At 45.1% G+C, this 21,994-nt stretch overlaps 1 protein-coding gene across 1 annotated transcript in view; it reads left to right on the forward strand.

Moving 5' to 3' along the window:
• LOC144127946 (2-succinylbenzoate--CoA ligase-like) overlaps window positions 1-21,994 on the forward strand; it is a 95,377-nt gene that overhangs the window by 54,113 nt on the left and 19,270 nt on the right. The window contains exons 3-7 of the mRNA XM_077660961.1: window positions 1,459-1,660; window positions 4,155-4,258; window positions 10,228-10,430; window positions 13,387-13,555; window positions 14,235-14,516. Coding sequence (XP_077517087.1) covers window positions 1,459-1,660; window positions 4,155-4,258; window positions 10,228-10,430; window positions 13,387-13,555; window positions 14,235-14,516 — 960 coding nt within the window. The remainder of the gene's footprint in view (window positions 1-1,458; window positions 1,661-4,154; window positions 4,259-10,227; window positions 10,431-13,386; window positions 13,556-14,234; window positions 14,517-21,994) is intronic.

Genomic DNA, 21,994 nt, shown 5'->3' on the forward strand with positions numbered 1-21,994 from the left:
GCTTTTCGTTAGACTCCACGTTTCTGCCCAGTAGTGGAGTGCCGGTAAGATACAGCTGTTGTACACGTTTGTCTTCAGGGATATTGGTAAACTGCCATTGATGATCTCAGAGAGAACCGCATATAAAGCGCCAAATTTTCTTGACGCCACTCAAATGTCAATCATTTTATCTGTCCTATTAGTTGCCACTGTTCCACTGCCTAGGACGGAAGTAGGTGGCTTCGTGTGCACGGCAGGATATCTTCTTTTTCTTTATGAAAAAGTAATAGATAGCTTGTTGTACCTAAAGTGGGGCTTAAACCTGTTCAGAACTAGTTCTGCATGGTTCCTTCAGGACGGTTTTATTCGGATTCACTTCCCAGATTCTGAATAATGTACAGGTTGGTTCGGTTCCGTATCTGGGTGAAATCTGCGGGTTTGGATGTGCTAGCCGGCTTTCAGTTCCATTGCTGTGGCCGCATTGTCACCACTCAAGCCCACTTTTCCTTTATAGAACTGTGGAAGCTGATTTTTGAACAAAGTAACCCCTTCTACAGCATCGAAGTAATACTTAACATCACTATTGGGTGGAGGAGGACAAGAAGAAGTATATGAGGAACTTGAGAATTTCCAAGAGAGATATCTATTGCCCCCTTCACTTTATAAGGCCACGACTGATATCGCGGATTCGAATGCATCAGTCGTGCTTACATTGTGTTTCCCTGCTAAAGTCCCTTTAGAATTGCGGCTCTAAATTCTCTTTCCGTCGCTCGCTTTCTGTCAGCCTCAAGTCAAAATTTTTGTTTGCTACCTCGTTTCGGCGTCCTCGATCCACAATGACAGGTAGCACCGCTAATGCAGTTGCGTTCACCGGGATATTACACATTCTTGTTCATGACTTGACTCTGCCTTTTAAATGGAGATAAGCGCCTTATCTTTGCCTGCCCGATGCGACTTTGGTTAAGAAGAAATCTTTTATCGCTCCATGCAACTTAATACACTGGAGTTCGTTGAAAATATGGTTTTTGAGGAAAGGAAAATGGCGCAGTGTCTCACATCTCGGTGGACACCCGAACCGCACCGTAAGGGAAAGGACAAAGATGAAAGTGAAAGAAGAAAGAGGTACCGTAGTGGAGGGCTCCAGAATAATTTCGACCACCTGGGGACCTTTAATGTGCATTGACATCCCACAGCGCACGGGCGCCTTTGCGCTTCGCCTCCATCGAAACGCAACCGCCGTGGCCAGATTCGAACCCCAAAACTCCGGCTCAGTAGCCGAGTGCTGTAACCACTTCGCAAGTGCTCTTTTTCTTTTAAGGGGCACTAGGAAAGAGACACTGAAAACAGATTGAACGCTTTTTCAGGCCGACGTTTTTAAATTCCGATTATGCTATCTCAAAGAAACTAGTGGTGGTCGTGCTATCATGTGGACGCATCGTATTTTTTGCGAATGTAAACCCCCTCTGTCACCCGTTGCAGGTAGATGATGTGACCAGCCTCACTCGTGCGGAGGTGCTGGCGCGCATGCAACGGTATGCCATTGGGTTCCAGCAACATGGCGTGCTCCCGGGCGACCGGGTCTGCGTGCATCTGAAGAACACTGCGGAGAATCTGATCGCCATGTACGGCTGCATTCTGGCGGGAGCGACCATCGTTCTTGCCAAAACATCGCTCACTGAAGGTAAGACAAAGACAAAAAAAATGATCTTGTTTTTTTATCGCATCGGAGGCAGTTCTGAGGCAAAGATTGCAGCGAAGGGGTAAGGAAGACGTCGATCGAGTAACAACCATCCGAGCCCCCCGCTTCTTATGGTGGTACGGCGGGTCGTAAAAAATAGACCGACTGTGGCCGTGGTAATGTGAAAAACATATGATCATCGGCGAGCAATACCCCAGGACAATTACAAGAGTTTAATTATCCAATGAGGATGTCACATTTAGCTCCATTAGCATGAGGAGGCTGACGTCATAGCTGTGCTTGCGCGAGAAACTTAAGTGGGGCAATGGCTGCTTTAGGTAACCTCTAATTGCAACTTTATACGCACCATCGGAGAGCCCGCTGTGATAGGAACTAAACATTTTAGGAAGTGAGCGCGTTGATTAAAATCTTCATTGCGCATCATAAGGGAACCGTAATGTTCATGAATTATTATGTGGAAAGAATACTTCATGATGAACTGCCTTCTGACTGGTAATTAGTCGTTGTAGTGCTTGTGTAAAAATATGGTCCTTGAAATGTCGTTTTTTAACTATCGTCCCTTCTCTTTGACAATTATTGCTTATAGAGTACAGTTTTTCTCTTGTATTGTGAATCATACGAATACGCATTGAATGAATACAAAGTTGAATAAATTAATTCGTGAGCTGACAACAGCACTTGATGAAATGTTTAGGAAACGTTTGTCTTAGATTTTATGATAGCATTTGATGTTGTTTCCCATTCTCTTCTGTTGCAGATATTTTTCTTGGTATAATGTAAATAACGAAATTCTTTACTAGCTACGGCCACTCTTGAATTTCAAAAACCATAGGGTAGCATTCAATGCTACGTTATCAAGGGAATATGTTATATCTTCCGGTGTACCTTAACGATCAGTGCTTGGCCCATTGCTTTTTTATTTTTGTGAATGTGGTTGTGGCTTTCACGCAGAGGGAGGATGTCCTCATCGGTTATAATATGATGCTTGGCAAGAGCAGTTCTTTGAATCTAAGAGGAAGAAGAAAACCGCCGATTTGACTTCGAAAGAGATCCCTGAGAAGTTCTTGTCTCTCTGTTGCAGCGCTTGCTTAGTGTCGAGGGTCGACAGGTGGTCGTGGTGCGGCGAGTCTTCTGCTGGTTAGTCGAATAAGGCAGAAGTGTCTCTAATGTCGGTCAGTTTATCTAGGAAAGCAATTATCGTTCCTCTGCTCAGGTGTCGAATATTCTTCGCTAAAGTTTGACACTAGCACAAGAGCTTGTCCTTGCGACAGCCAGTCCTGGGTATAAAAGCGACTGCGAGCTTCTTTTGGGAATTTTTTCAAGGTTCTCGGCCTTACTGGTACACACAGGGACGTTGAGAATTCCCCATGGTCGGAAGCTTACTTCATCAAAGACAATCAGGGCCACGTGATGCGCTATGATTGTCTTCGAAGTTATTGCTTCATCCGACGAAAGTCTGATAAGGTTATATCTGAGGTCGGTGAGATTTTTAAGGTCGGTAAGGTCGGTGACATTTTGAAGATTACGTCGCAAAAGGCTAGCGCAAAACTACCAAGCTGGATAAGTGTGTCCGCAGGCCGCTACTCTCTCGGTGCGCCTTCCCAATGGCGCAGTCAGGTGTACTCCTGCACGGTGTGGATTTTCGGTCTTGCTATGCGGTTGTGACTTTCTTGAGCTGCGCTGCGAAGGGTCTGCTTATCATGGACTATTCCGTTCCAAGGTAAAGTAGAGCAGTGGTTCTACGACCGTCGATACCAACTTCTAATTCAAAGGTTAATGCTCTCAGGTTGTATTTTGGTCTCTGAGCCTGTCAAGACTTCGTCCGGTGTTGCTATAGCAGCTGGGTCGAGTCGTTGTCATTTGGTGTGGCAGCGTTGTCCTCCCAATTTGAACCCATCGCTGTCCGGCCAATCTTCGCCACCAGCGCCATATGAAGAGGATGCGACGTGGCGTTTCATCGTCGGTGCTGGAGGATCTTCGTTTCACCGTGAAGTAACCTCACCTCCAAAAGTCGCTTTTTGAGTTTCCCCTTCAGTGGCTTGGAGACCTTCTGTAGGCGGCTGCTGCGTAGCTGCAGCATGGCGAAGCAAAACGTGTGGTTGGTGGCGATGGTGACCGGGCCTGACCACTCGGCACTTAGGCCAATCAATGCTGGTAGTTGCTTTATCGCGGTCGTTTGCTGAGACGTCGTCGCAGGACGTCATAGGAAACATCACGTAGTCACATTCGCCTGTATATGCAATGAAGAAAAATGTGGCCGGCGTACTCGCAGTTGAAGCACAGCGATCGGTCGTTAGCTTGGCCAGTTAGGAAGTTTTAATCTTATTTTGCAGCCGTACCAGCGGATCAGTGTTCGGAGTCACACCTCCCGCGCTGTGGTTACCGTACGTTGTAACCTGTTTTCTGTAGCAATTGCTATCATCTATTGATCCCTGCGGGACTTCTTTTGTAAAAGTGACGCCATGCTGATGTGCAGGCGAACTCTGCTACCAAGCGCAAGACAGTGATAGCACGCACATCCTTACGGACCAACAGTACACCGAGAAAGTCAGCAAAGCAGTTTCCAACCTGGCCATGAAGGTAAGTGGCAGCGTTGCAGAATCTGCTTTATGTTGCGAGAAATGGTGAAAGATATTAGGAGATATTTGATATCTAGGTATATGTATCTATGACATTATTGTTTTAACATAAAGCACGACTGCTCTTGGAGTGCACACTTTCCCAGTAGTTGAGCGCGACGACTTCCGTGTCGGTAGGTCTGCGAACCTTGATAACACCAACGATCGAAGTGCACCACACCCGAAAAAAAAAATCAGAGACACATTTAGCATACCGTCTACAGTGCTACCGTTACCAGAGTACCGGGAGCCCCCCTCCCCCCCCCCCCCCCCCCCCCCACCGCCAGTCCGAACGCGCTGATTGGTCCCGACACAGCAGGGTGGATGGATGGAAGATAGCGTCCCCTTTGAAACGGGGAGGTGCAGTTGCCGCCATGCTCGGATTTTTTTTTTTTAGCGGTGTTATAAATTGGTCTAGAATAACGCCGTTTGTCAATACCTTTTCAGTACTACACTCATAACTTTATGTCACCTCTCGGCTTTTGGGTCACCAATCTCGCTTTTTGCTAACTTACACCGCAGATACATTCACATGAACATTGTTATCTCTAAATCCATGGGCCTAGGGAAGAGTGACTGTGCCGGCATCGACATACGGATGGATGTCACATTCCAGTATGAGATGTTCAATCTTTTCTACAGATTTACCACATGCAGCCCATATGTCACCTTCTTGGTTAAATTCCTTTTTTGTAGCTGCACATTATAAGACACCCTGATATAGCTTGAAAGAGTAGGCAACTGCCTCTTGAGTTAGCATAGAACAATTCCTTCCTCATCTGCCTTTTTCAATTTCGATATAATTCTACACTATGCTTCTTTTCCAATGAATTAATCTAGTTTTTACCTTCCTCGTTTTTCACCGGTCGCTTAAAATTCTACTTCTCCGTCCTCGTGTCTGGCATACTTACTGGTTAGCTTCCTAGTTCTTTTCTGCCATTATGAGTCAACGCTCTTTCTGTACAAGTATTTAAGCACCTTAACTGCCCACCTGTTATCGTCCAATTTTTTCAGGCGTTCTTCGTATAACATTTTACGCCGAGCTTCCCGCGCTTCGAACGATGCCCAGGCCATATCCACCTGCAGCTGCTGCCGAGTACTTCGCGCCATTTTACGCACTTAAAGCAATAAGACGATCTGCACATGAGCACTGGCGGGGCGCGGGCTTCTGGTATGGCCGTAAATGGTAACGCGGTACATGGTAAGCTAAAGATAGCGGATTTTTCCGGGTGAGACGTCGTAACCCCCCCCCCCCCCCCCAAAAAAAAAGAAACAATGCGCCGTCCCTCGTTTAGGCGTTAAACCCCCATGAAACATAAACCAAATCTCAACCACACACTTCACTCAGCTTTTTGTTGGGAACTCTTCGATTGGGTTTACTTGGCATCAACTTTGTTACCAAAGAGTTCGTCACTGGTTACGAACTCAGCGTGTACGTCATGACTGCGCCATTCGGAATTCTTTCCGATTTCAATTGCAAGCGCAATACGGTTAACTCGCGTCTGTTCGCCTATCCATTCTGTCCTGTTCCTGCCTCCTAAGATTATCCCTATAATATTCCTGTACCAAAAATTGCAGCGCCATCTTCAGTTTAACTTCAAGCCTTCTCGTTAGCCTCCAAGTTTGTGCTACATAAGTTAATGCTAGCAAGATACAATCATACCATATACTTTTGCTTCCGGGAGGAGAAAACTAACTCGTTTATTTACTTCTTTCTGAATGTTTATCTTCGTTCCATGTTGATATCTAGGCTGACTTCAGGTTAAAAAAAATAACTGCATCGCAAAGATGAGGACAAAAAAGAACAGAAGGAACACCACGAGCTCTCGTTATGTTCCTTCTGTTCTTTTTGTCCTCGTCTTTGTTACCGCAACAGTTTTTTGAAGCTATCTAATACGAACAAGCCCCAAGAGCCATCCTACTGACTCTAGACATAACCACATAAGTCGCCAGGTTTCACATTGCCCAGTACCTCTATCGGATAAACCAATGGAAAAGAAGCATAGTGTAGAAATATATCAATACTGGGAAAGGAAGGTCAGGAAGGAAGCGTTCTATGATAACTCAAGAGGCAATGCCCTAATCTTTGAAGCTAGGTCAGCATATCTTAGATCGCCCAGCTACAAAAAGAAATTTAACGAAGATGACACATGTGCTTTGTGTGGTAAATCTGTAGAAAGAATAGAACACCTCATACTAAAATGTGATGTTATCCATCCAGATGTCGATGCAGGCACAGTCGCTCTTCCTGAGGCTCTAGGGTTTAGATATCCTAAGAGTCGTGTAAATAAAACTGCGATGGAAATTAGCAAAAGCGATTGGAAGACTAGTGGGTCAAAAGCAGAGAGGTGAAAACGTCAGAAGTGTGGGAACGCTTTTTTAATGAAAATGGTGAATTTTAATTACTTACAACACAGCTAAACAAAAATAAAGAAGAAAGCTGAGTATGGTGGTAAGTGCCATCAGCCCGTTTCAAAGGGGAGGCTTTTATCTGCCATCCATCCACCTTATGTCTTCCACGATTCAGCAAGTTTTATTTTCCTTCCACCGATCCGGCTTATCTAAGTCCTCTTTCTATTCTCCCGTTTGCAGAAGGTATTTTATAAAAACTTTTGTTTTGAAAACTCCCTATGAAAATTTCTATCTTGTTCAGTGTTTGTTTTTCTACTTCGGGGAATTCTGGTGGCGCAAGGGTTCGAACGATAGGCATCTTCCACGCAAGGCAGATGCTCTACGCCATCGTTACTTGTTTCGCTTGACTTGAATTAAAAGGCACGCACACTGCCACCAAAGGAATATTGTTGACTGCACTGATTGATCGGCTACAGAGACAGAGAGGAGCAGGCGCAGAGCGTGTGCGCCCATCTGCATTCACATGAATCAAGTGCTAGACAGAGCGCATTGCTCAGTTATCACGCTGGGATGCAGGGACAATGGTAGGATTGAAACTCAATGGGCATAAGCCTACGCGTGTTGTCAGCTGCTGGTTGGTAGCACTGGCGCGCACCAAATCACAGGTTCAAAACTTTCCGCACTTCAGCTTCGCCTTTAAGAGTAGAACAGGACAGCGTTATCAGGCCGCCGCCGCTTATCATCGGCCCGTGGTGGGGAGATGGGAGGGGGGGGGGGGGGGGTGTAGGTTGGCTGCTTATCGGAAGCCACTATCGACAGCCGTACGTGAAGAATTGGGAGGGGGGGAGGTTTTGCGTTTTGAGATAGCAAATCCGCAAGGCCTCCAGTGCTGCTGCTGCTTAGATTTTTCACCATGAAAGAAGCCACAGAGCCGCGGCTTTTTTTTTTTTGCTTGCGTGTTTTCTTCTTTCAAACGACGCGCGAGACATTGGTATACACAGAGCCCCCCGTGGTATATACCTACGGCCGGCAAATAATTTGGTTGAATTTCTTCTGGATGCAGTTTAGGTTCAGGTTTCCTCCATCAAACGATGGCTGTGACCTGTAGTTGGTGTTTAGGTCACGTGACCGATAAAAGCAGCCATGTGACTGCTGAAACGTCATTTGTTATAAATCCAGTTATTGAAGCAGGCTGCTTCAAATGTTGTAGTGAGTTAAAACAATGTATAAGCGTTAATATTGCTGCTTTTTTTTCGTGCGTCACATGACCTAAAATACAACTAAACACGTCACAGCCATCGTTTGGTTGACGAGACCGAAACAGCATGAGAGAAGAAATTCAATTAAATATTATTTATCGGTTGTAGCGGAAAATCACGCGGTGATTCGTGTATTCTAATGTCTAACGCATAATTTGAAAGGAGAAACTGCGCAATAAAATGGGGTGTCGGTAGTCCTTTAAGCCTCGTTCACACTTGGGCATTCGGCGGCGAGAGCGAGCGAAATCCGCGGCCGCCCTAATGCTGCCTCGTTCACACGTGCTGGCTATCTTGTCGTCTGCTCACGGCGTACACAAATATGGTTTATGGGAGTTTAACGCCTCAAAATGACTTAGGCTATGAGGAAGGCCGTAGTGAAGGGCTCCTGAAATGTCAACCATCTGGCGTTCTTTGACGTGCAGTGACATCGCACATTACACGGGCCTTGTGAGCTGGGGCATCGCCCTGCGTGTATCTTCCTTTTTCCTGTGATTTCGCGATGAAAAATACATTCTACGTACGGCGATTAACTAGTCCACCTTTGCACTTTAACGGGCCACTAGAATTTCGCCTTCATCGAAATTCGACCGGAGCTGCCGTGGTCGAACCCGCGCCTTTCGGGTCAACTGCCGAGCAACGTAACCATGAGACACCACGGAGCCGTGCGTACACAGATATAGCAAGGGGTCAATCGATGCTGCCTATGCACCATAAGCGTATGCAGGCTTACGCACTCTAAACACAGACGTTACGCCATTTCTCACATTCTCAATTTCAGTTGAGAGTACGGAAACAGAAGTTCATCTTAGTGGCTCGGTCTGGTCGTTAGGACGGGAACCGCTATTGTAAACAAACCGACACTCCTCTTAAGCCTAACGGCAGAACTGGCACTGTAAATAAAAAAAATAAAGCAAAATTATCACTCATATATTTCCTTATAGCCGAGATAGCACGAAGCGAAAAACCGGTGCCCCAATTATGGCTAGTGAACGATCTGAAAAAGGCAGTGACAACGACGTACCCAGCCCGAGGAGAAGGGTGCTGCTTCGAAGGGTGCTGCCATGTTTTTTGCCGCCGGATTGCAAATTCTTACTCGCCCTCCTATTGGTCGATTGGGATCTGTGGAATTTTTTTTCCGGCGGCAGAAATCGGTCCTTGACTGATCGGGACTTCCGCCGGATGCTTCGGCGGAATCTCAGCCGCGGCGGCGAATTCCGCGCGCTCTCTCCGCCGAATACTCAAATGTGAACACGACATTATTACACTCTGGCCAGCGACAACGACACCGGCTTTTCCGCCTCATGAGCTTCTTAGCTTTGTCGCGTTAACAGAATTCCTGCAGGCTCCTTACGGGAGGCAGAGTTGAGCGTAGGCCTGCTATCGTGCTCTCATATGCATTAAAGTTACGATTCAGAGGCACCGCTCTTACATGCGTGGTGCAGCGCTTCAATATTTTTAGGCTGCCAAACTTTTCATTATAGGAAGAAATACTGTGGCAGTGAGTGATACAGTATTTCAGTAACGTGCCGGCTCCACGAAGAGCTACATTAAAGAATTATGAACGAAATACTTGCTATGTTGATATGTGATGTGACTTGTTGTAAACGCCACATGTCAAGTGCGGTTTTGTTTTCTGCAAGAATAAAAACTTGCCACAAAATATCTGTTTTGCATAGAAGACGCTATTGTTATCTATCGCGAGCACCACCTGCTATCATCTATATATAAACATCGTCATCGGAATAAAGGGCGGTCATTTGGTGGCACGCCGCCGCCCACGAACCTTGGCGTCATTCCTCACCTTGGCGCCGATGCTTCGACGGCACCACAAAATCCTTGTTCTTGAAACAAAGAAAGAATTTTTCAATGTAATTTTGCACTCGGACAAAGTCAACGGCTACTAATCAAAGGTAAGCAAAGGTGAAGCAGTCGATGCCAGAAGTAGGCGAGTGCTGTATCCGGTTCTTAAGCGCCATGTTATCGCGCTTCACCAATAGCGGTAGAAAACGACGCACGAAAACAAACTCGAAACTGGTTCTAATCGTGAAGCGCGCCAAGTGCGGTGGGTCTCAGAGTCAGTACGTGTTTGAAGGTTCGTGGTGCCAACATCGGCAGGGAGCATGGCCCAAGAAAACAACTAGCCCGACGATCAGCTTTGCGGGAAGGCCGAAAGCCGCTCCCTATATTTTGTTCGCTTACGGTATAGCTTAGACTTATGCTCTCCAGCCATTTGATTAGTCGCTGTAATCTGATCCGCTGCGAAGTTTTCACCACGTGTCGATTTTATGAAACCGTGGTCTTGCCCGTCGTCTTGGCTCAGGGCCTGTTCTGCATGGGACGCTCTGATGGCTTCGTCTCGGCGTCGGCGTTTTCGAAGCTGGACGAACAAGAGTTCGAGGAGATCCCAATCAACGATCCCCGGAGCACCGTCCTCGCTGTGTGCTACACGTCTGGAAGCACCGGATTGCCCAAGGGAGCTGAGGTTACCCACTACAACTACGTCTGCTGCTTCTACACTACCAGGTAGGAACCTGTGGCATAGTAGGCACATCAGCTTGCGTCCAGGAAAGCATTGAAAAAAAAACCTGCGTAAAAAACTTGAAAATTGCCTTTATTAGCAGGCAAATTTCTGATGTTGTCATGAATTCCTTAAGAGGTCTTTATTTTATTTGTGTGCTTAGGACACCACTAGCGGAAAGTGGCAGTTAGAAAGTTACATGGCAAAAGAGATGAGCGGTGCGGGAAACTTTTTAAATTAAGTAACAGTTGCATTTTCTATTCGCTTCTCTGTAGATCTCTATTGGATTTAGTTATAATGTATACGGTAGAATTATTGATCGGTTAAAGCATACAATGCGAAACACTCTGGAGAAGGAAATTCCGTCTTCAATATTTACGTGACCGCTTGTTACGAACCCAGTACGCCGCTTTAAGTATGAAATACTGTAACCTCATTTTGCGGATGCTGAGGGGAATACTCTCCCGAAATCACTTCGAATTTGGTGTCAGAAGCGACACCGATATTTCCGCAAGAAATGAAGCTGACACGAAAATTACTACCGAGCGCATCGAGCTGGGTCTGAAATAGCGCCACTGCGGCTCAAAGCCATCCGCTAGCCTGGCGACGACCATGCCCACTTTTTGGTTGATTGTTTGCTACCACATATAGATGCATTTACTAAAAAAAAAGCCTATAGCGCGTAAGGTATTATACTAGATTCGTTCATATAGGTAACTGGTTTTTGTAGAGCTATATACAAGCCCCAATACAGCGCTTAGCATGTATGGGCACCGTTTTCTGTCGGTGTAGCAGTTTACTTACTTTTACTTTCTTTACTCAATTTACCTACCTACTTTCGTGATTGCTTACTTACGTACTTATTTACCTAATTCACTTCCTTACTTCCCTTTTGCTGCTGCAGAAATATTAACATTCCCAGAAAAAGCAAGACAAGCAATTCTTATTGAAAACACTAATTAGATGGAGTTGTCCGTATTGTCATTTTAAACTTCAGCAGACGCCGCCAACTCCGGCAACATCAGCGTTGCGATACGTAAACGACACTATTCTTCAACGAACGCACAGGAATCTTGGTGTTGCTTTCGAGCGCGAAAAGACGCTGTTGCATTCACTTTTCCACTATGTGTCACCCTGTTCAGCTGCATCACAGTCGGGCGTAGTGCTGAATTTTCGGACACCTACAACGTACTACGAGCACTCGCATAAACGATGCCCGAGAACGGTTGCATGCGTAAGAGAGGGAGGACTCTCTGCGCGGCTGAGCAATTGGAGACATTTCCCTTTTACGACGAGGCCTCTTAAGCGCGATTTCGACGCGGTGTGGCTTAGTGCTAGCCTTTGTACCGATCTTGTCTGATAAAACCTTCCCCAGAACTCTTTAAAAAAAAGGAGGGCATGTGGTACGTTCGTGCGGTGACCGGCATCAACTGCAGTAGTCCGACAAGACTGACCGGGCTTTGACACACACGATGACTGGACTATGAACTGGGCTTTTTCTCGCGCTTTGTCTACTTCACTGGTTTAATTTTGAGCAAACATTGGCGAAATAAAGTCTCAGAGGCAAAACTTAAAAAATAATGCAATAGTTCAGAGCGCCAACGAGTGGCTCGAATGAAAAATCGAAGGCGCTACCAAGACACGCCTCTCGCCTGGCCGAAGGTCCGGTATGCTCGCTCAGCGCACTTGTCTGCCGTCTCTCGCCGGTTCAGGTTAATGTACTAACCTGCACACTTTAGCTTGACATTTTTGGTAGATGCTCCATCACTTCATGTACTTAGCTTGTCTGCTACTTTAAGATGGAGAGTCCAGGACTATTCTGCTAAAGCTTCTGTACGCGAGGCGGTTGAATATACGTTCGCTAGTCCATAAGTAAATGAAAGGAGTGACGCAAATTTTTGAGAGGCTATGGCAAGTCACTTGAAGTTAAGATAACCCTGCTATCAACAGATAAATGGTTTCGTTAGAGAATTCATTATAGGTCTTCTACATGGTGCTGTCGTGTGAGATATTCATCGTCATTTTTTAGGCTGGAACGAAACCTTGCTCGAAATGTCGTACTAAAAAAGAACTGTTCGCACTCACCTAGCTGCTCCCTCTTTGATCAGTCAGTTTCGAGTATGTCAAGTCTCACATTCTTCGTCATCTGCTTTTGTGCATGACGAGGCTTCGGCTTGTTTTCGCACATGTGAGCAGCTCTACCTTATAGGTTGTTGTGAAAGATGTAAATTTTTTTATTGTGCATGCTTACTGTAAAAAGCACTGACCCAAAAGGTATTAAGGAAAAGAGCTCATTATCCACCTGCCCCACTATCCCATCTCATCCCTCATCCGCACTTACCGGGTGATGGGAGGCCTTGCTAACCAGCCCCACCCTGGAAGACCAGCTCGTCCTGATCTCCAGCGGCCATGCGGCTAGGGAATCATATGGGTCCCGTGAAGAGGGAATCACTTCCGTCGACGGCGTCAAAGAAGACTTCGAAATTACCTCGGCTCAATAAAGTTGTCTCTCCTCCTCTCTCCCGTTACACAATTAACTTCAGTTCCTGTAGGGTAAACAATTTTTCTGCGGTTCATTAGATACTGCGAGCACCAGTGCGCAGTAAAGTTCTCCTCACTAGTTCAAAAACATTGGCTAAATGAAGGAGCTTTTCTGTCGTATGTCAGTGTCTTTGCTTTCAGTCGTTCTATATGAACACATTGGCCCACTTGACGGCTGTCAGCTATATAGCAAAAATAGTTAAAAAACCAGTGCACTTACCTTTAAGAGCATTCCGGCCAACTTCGTACAGTTTTGCTCCTTATGAAATCGATTATTTCGCTGTTTCTGGCTATGTTGATTGTTTTCCAGGAAAACGCCGACTGGTTACTTAGGTGTGAATTGTGCAATCGGCGTTACATTGTGTACCTGGTGATCGGGATGGTTATGCTTTTTCAATGATGTGCTGTACTTCTATGCAGGCTACATGTGCCCTGGGGAGAAAACGATGTAAAGCTGGCAATGAGTCCGATCACTCACATGTCGGGAATGCTGTACACAATGACTGCCATGCTGGACGGCGTCACGTGTGTTGTGACGCGAATCATGATGAGCCCCCTGGAGATAATGGATGCCGTAGATAAGTACAAGGTACGAAAGCGAAACTTGCCACTTTCTGAAAGCGTCACTGCTGTGAACCGCATTACGCAGGCTGACGCGCCGATTTTCCTTGCAAGTCAATGGTAACACGGCTCTCAACTGGCACTACACTTTAGGCGTAGAGCGCGAAATAGAATTATAAGAAAACATATGATACACGCTTCGTCATCGCCGCTTGCTTAAAATTCACGTAACGAAACCGCGGTGCATGACGTTTTCTTTAGTGGCAACCTTCAGTGTGTCGTTCATTGTGTACGGATTTGATCAAAACATGGAACAGCACGTATGCATTCCCTGAGTGTTGTGACCGAGGCGTAGCCCGGATTAAAAAGCAGTTTTTTTTAATACTTCGAAACCTTACTCAACTGCTTTGGTGTAACTTAAAACGCTCTCTATTTTATTCGTTCATGGAATCGAAGGCGAAAATATTCGGTTGTTGTTTTTTGATGATTTTGATTTTTCGCTGGTTCGAATTCTCAAATCCATTAATTTTAGTTTCTAATGTTTGCATATCAATCGGGCAGTGGAACGTTGGCAAACTGTTTGAAAAATATATTTCCCAGATTCTTTACCCTCATTGGGTCCACGACCTATTTCGTGCACGTTCAGGTGCATTTTTCCGAAGGCGAACTCATTAACCACCCAGCTTAATGTGGGAATCTCCACGCAGGTCACAGCGGCGTTACTGTTCCCGTCCCAGCTGCAAGGTCTGCTGCTCGAGATGCAGCGCTCATGCCGGGGTCTACCCAGCCTGAGGGGCATTGCCGTGGGCGGAAGTATCCTCCCAACATCCGTGGCGGAGGCTGCTCGCAAGGCCTTTGTCGGCATACAGAACCTGTTGAACATGTACGGCATGACGGAATCGTGTGGCATCATTACTGGTCAGCCGAAAACCGGAAAACCGCACACTGGCACTGAAGTTGGCGTACCCGGCACGATGGTTGAGGTCAAGGTACGTTCCTGTGCACTACTGTTTATTGACGTCATAGTATAAAGAACCGTTTTTGCGACAGAATAAAACTACTCTAGAAGAACTGCAGATTGGGCTAGTTGGGTTCAGCGCTGCTTTGGGTGTCCCGTCTCTTTCTTGGTCTGGAACCGCAGCGGTGGCCGAGTGGTTGAGCATCCGCCTCGCATGCGGGAGAATTAGATTGGGAGCTGCTGGACGTTAGACGACTAAAATTACGTCTAAAGTTGTTTCATAGTGTATGCCATTCAACAGTAAAGGTAGAAAGAGATAAATATATTAAGCGCCCTTACTATGTCTCTGAATGTATGGACCATCATTTAAAAGTGAGAGAAATTTCTTGCCCTGGGAAACTTATTTAAGACACTGCAGCGGTGGCCTAGTAGTCTAAGCATCCGCCTCGCATGCGGGAGGCGCGGTGTTCGATCCCCAGTGCCTCCGGGTACCCACCGGTGATACAATGGGTACAAGCTTTCCCGAGGTCTGTTGCTTGGCTCATTTACGGTGAAATGCTTGGGAAATGGGTCTTTGACCCCACCTTGAGAAATTGCAGATACCTTGTGTTATGGCGCTCTTTGGCCTCAGATGCCCTTGCGCCATAAAAAATCATCATTATCATCTTTTTTGGTGTGTGTGTGTGTGTGTTTGTTTGCGCTGTTGAACCGTGCACGTTTATAATCGTATTCTTGGCTCAGGAGCTTAGCAAACTTTCCTTGGTGGGAATACTTTCTTGTCCTGCTTGTCTGTCTGACAGATGAAATAAGGAGAGATGAATGCTTCCTCACAGATTTTATGCTACATATTGAAGAAGCCAATGCTTCCGCAGCAAATATTCTCAGAAATCCTAGAACACATTTATATATTTACCATGTTGATGGATGCTTCACAAGGCAATGTTCTAATACGCTTCCAGCCAGAGTTATGCCATTAAAAACCAACTGCAGAGGTTTTAAAAATCGAAGAGGGCCGTGGGGTCGAATGCTTTAATCTTTTTGTGCTAGCATGAAGCGGTATATAAAGCGACATTTTACTGCGTATTCGGAAGAGATTCTGAAATGATACGTTAACGCGATAGTTCTAGGGGAAGCCTGTAGTAAATATGTCACCATGACTACATTTTCGCTGAGAACATCAGAACTTCTTCACTCTACTCCCAATAGTGATCTAATTACTAAGCCAATGTATCTTGTGCTTTAATTAGTTCCGATTCCTTTTAAACAAGAGCAATTTGTTTTGTTTTTACCGGGCTGCCAATGTATTACCGAGGTTTTCGTTTTATTTGTGTTGCCGTCTCACCTGCCGGTGAAATTTTAACGTTCACGTCCTCAGCCATGAATGCAATTATTCTGAGTAGTCTCCAACAACAAAATTGCGTGCAAACAGGAGTATGCCGAATTGCCACACCCCAAATCCCCTGTGCTTAACACTATGAATACTCTTTGCTGCAATCACTGAATGATAATGAAAAGATGGCATTCCATGCCTGACACGTTTTGGTCGAATATTTGCTCGCTCTTCATGATGATCACTAGATGTGCTGACCATTGCTCTCAGGTATGTGTTAACGAATATAGGTGCGGAAGATATGCAACTTGTTTGCACAAAGTACGGAGGACAGCTGCTGTTTCCAGAGTTATGTGTTACGTTCATGAAGTCGGCATTCTTCGCGTTTACATAAGACGTGGATGTTAAGGAAATGCGTTTTAACGCGATAGCATTGGAGGCCCACATCGATGGACACTTGCGAGGCATACACGCGAAGCGCCTATGCGCCTAGCACCGCGCCGTGACGGACGTGGAAAGCGGTGCGTATCTCTACAGTGGACTAGAAGGGGCTGTGCAGCGGGCGCCACTCTCCAGGCGACCCTTGCAGCGTCGGCAGTAGCGGCGGCGCGGCGGTCGGACTATCTTTCAAGCTAGCAGGCGGACAAAAGCATTTGTTGGGCGAGTTGGTGTTTATGATGATCCATAACTACAGCGCAAACGACAGGACAGAGATGAAGAAGGGACACCACACAGCGCTGATTGTAGCGAATGGCTCGCGTTTCGCGGAGGAGTTCGTATTATCTTATAACACGCAAGTGCTTTTCTTCATATTTACCATTTGTAAGAGTTTATTTCATATTCTTTGGTTACAGCGAAGAAATTAAATGTGAAGTGCATACGGTAGACACCAACCACCCGCTGAAACGAACTTGGTGTCTCTGTATCCAACACTTAAATGTGGCTGGGGTAATAAACACGGTAAAAATGAAATTTATACTTGGCATTAGCGCGGCGGTTTTAATTGCTTTTACCTTACTAGTACTTACACCGCACGCTTCCGGAACTTTGGTACAACTTTTCACAAGGATATTGGAGAACTCAAAACTTGTGCATGTTATAAACATCCAGGAGGACTGGATGGTATGACAAAAAGAAGCGCACCTTGGATGGTAAATTCGTGCGATAATATAAGTGCAGATTGAATCCATCCATGGAATAAACAAATATCAGTCCTTGAATACGCTTACACAAGCAATTTGTTCTCAACAGCTTAACGCCACCATATGAATCAGCTGCAGAAATGAACCAACACAAACACCGAAGCAGAAGGCAAAGAAGGAAACTTCAAACAAATGGCAGAACAACTTCTTTAGGCAAAAAGACCATGCAAAGGAGCGGTGTTTGCAAGGTTATGTTCCAAGAAAGAACACAATGACGCAGTTTGTGCACATGCATGTATGTTAACAATCTGTATAGGTAAGCCCTCCACTTAGGTAAAACTGCTGAGCTTGAGGTGCTTGGTGGAGTTACGCTTCTTCAGGAGATTTGATTTGTTGACGCCTTTCGAAAAAATGAAGTCTCCTGGTAATATAAAAGCCTACAATTCGCGGCGTTAGGCTATTTACGTAGTATTCGCATCCAAGGTGTACTGGAGCAACTTATTTAACCATCTGCAGAACATCCATAATGCTTTCACAGTGCAGTTTCCGTGCGCTAAAGCAGTTCGTATAGACGTCCTCTAAGTTTGTCATGAACCTGAACAGTTCGAGTGAGGGGTACACCAAGCCACCACTGTCGTTGTTCTTGATATATTCCGCTGCAGCTAAGCGGCACCCTACCTGTGCCGGGAGGAAAAGACGGTCGGTGCAAGACGGACACTTGGTTGACAATACACACTTCTTTGCCACATAACCAGCAATGTGGCATATAAGTCTAGAGTCACTCCTCCTCACCGTGTAGGGATGGTCCACAGGTTCTCCTGAAGAAGATGAAGGTGCCGGCTTGTATGTGTATGATTTGACAATGTCCATGAGTTTGTTTTGCAGTTTTTTCTTGCTCTTCAACGCTGAGGAAAGAACTGATATCTCCGCCGACATTGGCACCTGTAACACTTCGGGCCAGGTTGTAAAATGATAAGCAGTTAACAGTGAGCAGAAACTGCTGTGGCGTTGAGTGCACATTGCAGCCTGACGACATCCTTACTATGCCAAAAAAATTCTCAATCTTGTCTTGGCTGAGCAGGGAGGTCAGAACATAGCAGCTCATGTGTACTAGTAAGGGTCGCCATTAGCCCCTCTGCAGTGGACACACTTAAGAAGTGCTGCTTGTCGGCATGAGCCTCTCATAGATTTATAAAATCAAGCATTTATTTCATGACCTCTACGTCAGTATAGGCTAGCCGTAGAGCTTTTGCGGCATCTCTGCTAGTCATAACAGCTATCAAAGATTTCATTCGCAAAAAAATTTCTCTGCAGCTTGAATTTTGCCACACTGTCTCTCAAGCTGAGTGCGGTACAAAAATTTCTCTGCAGCTTGAATTTTGCCACACTGTCTCTCAAGCTGAGTGCGGTACAAAACAAATGCCTGCAGTGGACCGTGTCCGAATAGCTGAAATGCATAACTCGCTGTCATTTTCTCAAAATTGTTGGGAGCTAAGTGAACAGCTAGTGGTTATATTTGGCATAGCTTTCAAGGTTACCGAATTGCTGTCCAGTTTGAAGGCTTCTTTCACAAAATGCAATAAGGCTAGCCTCTAAGGAGTGTTCAGCGAGGTCGTCTGAAGTCGGTTGCGAACGTTTTTTACGAGATGAGGAAAATCAAAAAGGAAGCAAACAATGCGGCTGCTGTCAACAGGGCGCACATTTTTGCAGACCACTTCCTTCGATGAAGCATGTATGTTGAATTTTCGCCACATCACTCTGTTCCATGAAGCTCCATCACAGGTTAAGTAGTCCACAAATAGGCCAGCCTTCTCTGCCAAAACTGTAGCCTCCAGCACGATTTTGGCTAATAGTTCCCCTATGACATTCTCATGACTACCTTATGTTCCGAGCACCTGTGTCCAGCTGCCCACAAGTGGCACAAACAAGACGACAAGCCCGTGATGTCAGTGCAGTGATTCTTGGCCCTTGGGCGTGTACTGCACCGAAGATACAAACCTTCAAACTTGCCTTCAGTGCTCACAGTCAAGTGCTCACAGTGAAGTGCACAGAACGCTTCATTTTGTCAGTGACGATACCTCCATGCCAGTGCATATTGTCAAGTTGGGCTATTTTGGTTTTCAACGCGCTCAGCATCTTTTCATTGAAGCCATTGCGAGTTTTGTAGCGAGCAGTGTACTTGCGTATTGTGGTTTCTCTTGGAAGAGCAAGGATGTTTTGCTTCCTCATGTACTGATAGAACTTCGTGCTTTTTATCTTGAGCAAAATGCACTCCAGCATCCATTCATTGTCGTATCGTATTCCACATAAACTCTCCCTTTTTGCTGCTTTAAAGCACCCTTTGACGGCAGGCTGCTGTTTTGAAGGTAGTGATTCTATCTTTGCTGCTAATGCTTCTTCAGTACTAGCAGAATACTCATTTTTCAGTCTCTTAATGTGTTCTTCAATGATACCTAGCCTCAACAAGAGCCTCTCCTTTCTGCGCTTACATACCTTCAGCTTCCGCTCGGCACTTCCACAGGTGTTAGCCGCTGTTTTCCTACGCTGCTTTAGTCGTGACTGGGCCTTCCTTACTTGCAGCCGATGCAAGGCGTCCCCTCCTTTTCCGCGCTTCCTAGGCATTTAATGCTGAAAAGAGACCCACACTTGAACTGTATGTGGCCTTGTGAGTTTGTAGTCATGTTCCTCAACAAGGAATCGCGATGAGCAGCAGCTCTTTTGCACAAGTGCAGTGCGCACGCTTGACCCAGGACGGTTTCCACATAGATAAGCTTTATTTTCCATCAACGATGGAGGAAGACGAGGCTAAAAGCTGCAACCGCAGCTTGACTGGTCCTCGCCCATTCTTGTTTTCGCGCGAAAAACGATCGTTTTTGTTTTGGAATCGTTTATTGTAAACCATTCTGCTTTGCCCACACACCTACTTTAGATAATACAGAGTTTCTGATGCTAAACTGTTCTGTACAATTTTCCGAAACACAAAAAATGCTGGTGTCATCGGCGTAGATAACAAACTTAGCTTGCCAGTCCACACTGAAAATGTCGTTTAAGAAGATATTGAACAAAAAATGCTCCTAAAATACTTGCCTGCGGAACCCCCAAGTGCGTACAAGTTAAGTCTGAAGAATACCCGTTAATCTGAACATATTGGACGCAATGTGAAAGGTATGATTTAATTAGCTCTTACGGTAATCCAGGAACACTATAGCTTTTTAATTTTGCAAGAAGGAGATTGCGCTTCAGAAAATCAAAAGCCTTTGTAAAATCTAGAAATATCCCTAGTACATATTTCTTACTATCTATATTTGTTAAAATGTATTCTTTTTGGTCTAGCAAAGCAAGTTGTGTAGATCTGAATTTTCTAAAACCATACTGGGCATCGGTTACACTGTTCGCTTTTCAAAAAATGATTCAAAGCGCACAAGCATAACTTTTTCTAACCCTTTGGAAAAAACCGAAAGAATCGATACTGGGCGATAGTTATTAAGATTATTATGGTCACCTTTCTTATAGATAGCCATTACTTTTGCTATTTGCATGCTCCCGGGAAAGACTCCAGAGATTATGCACAAATTAAATGTGTGTGTTAGGACAGGTGCTATAACATCAAGAACATATTTTACCTGCTTAATTTGCACGTCATTGACATCACAGCTGGCGGAAGTTTTTAGCTGCGTAATTGTTGAATACAATGCTTTCTGTAAAGATTAGTAAATTTATCAGTGAATAAGCAAAATGAGATATTAGGGTCTTCTGATTCTTGTACATCTGAACAGTCCGTTTTCTTTATATCATCACAAAATTGGTCTAACTGGGATGACAAAATTGGCTGCAAGGTAAATTTGAGATTTACTCGTTTTTTCTTATCTACAAGTTTCACACCGACAAAAATAGGAAGGTGATCAATAAGATCGCATGCAAGGACTCCCAATTTAACTTTATGGGCTGCGTAATTGGTTAAATATAGGTCAAGCAATGTTGACGAACTGGACGTAAAACGTGTTAGAAGATATATGGTATTGGTAATGTTTTGTGGTTTAAGCAGCAGCTTGAATTCTTTAACAGTACCTGAGGTTGTACTAAGCATATTTACATTAAAATCGCCTCCCTAAATAAGCCCAAGACTGCACTAATTAATGTATGTGAAAAGAGACTCAAGAAAATTAAAGAAAATTGATAAGTTTCCTTCAGGAAATCTGTACAGCACTATAAGCACAAACTTGTTCCAACGTAAAGATAATACCTAGAACTGTGTTGTTGATTTTGTGACAGCTGGAAGCTATTTATATTTTACATCTTTCTTTATCAGCATAGCAACACCACCTCCTCTGACGTAACTTCGACTAATATTACATGTCTGATATCCCGGTATACTAAGTGCATCATTGTGATACCATGTTTCACTCAACGGGAGTACACTGAACTGGGTCTTAATCTGACTTAACATAACCTCTAGCGAAGTGCTTTTATTGCGAGCAGATTGCATAATAGCGCGAAATGCATTAAAGGAAGACTGAAAGTCGCCGCCAACATAGTTGTCAAAATCATTTGGAGATACATAGTGTTGTCTATTTATAACATAGTTTGGTGAAAACAACGAAAAACAATCAAGTGAGCAAATGAGGACGGCTGGACGCAATCCTATTCAGTTCATTCATTGCTTGGATGCGCCACGCACGCTCCCCATCCCTGCGCCGAACAAAAATCCTAGTATTCCTGTGCCACACATATTGGAAGTCATGCTCTTTAGCCCATTTCTTTGCTTCTGAAAGTAAGTCCCTTGAGTGTTTTTCAAAACTTCTTGAATGTACACTTGCGATGGAAGGGTACTTAGGGCGTGCCTCTTATCGAACCATTCTTCACGCGTATCTTGTCGGGCGAAGCGACAAGATACGGGTGAGATCGCGGCGTGAGATCGCGACAAGATCGCGGCTGAGATCGCCTTTTTTAAAGCGGCTAACTGTTAATTTTCACAAATGTTTCTTTTCATGTCTTACGCATGTCTGCCCGCGCATGCGCTCTGCTTTAGTGGCACCT

Source organism: Amblyomma americanum, chromosome 4 (genome assembly GCF_052857255.1).
Source record: "Amblyomma americanum isolate KBUSLIRL-KWMA chromosome 4, ASM5285725v1, whole genome shotgun sequence".
In the NCBI taxonomy this organism is placed as follows: domain Eukaryota; kingdom Metazoa; phylum Arthropoda; class Arachnida; order Ixodida; family Ixodidae; genus Amblyomma; species Amblyomma americanum.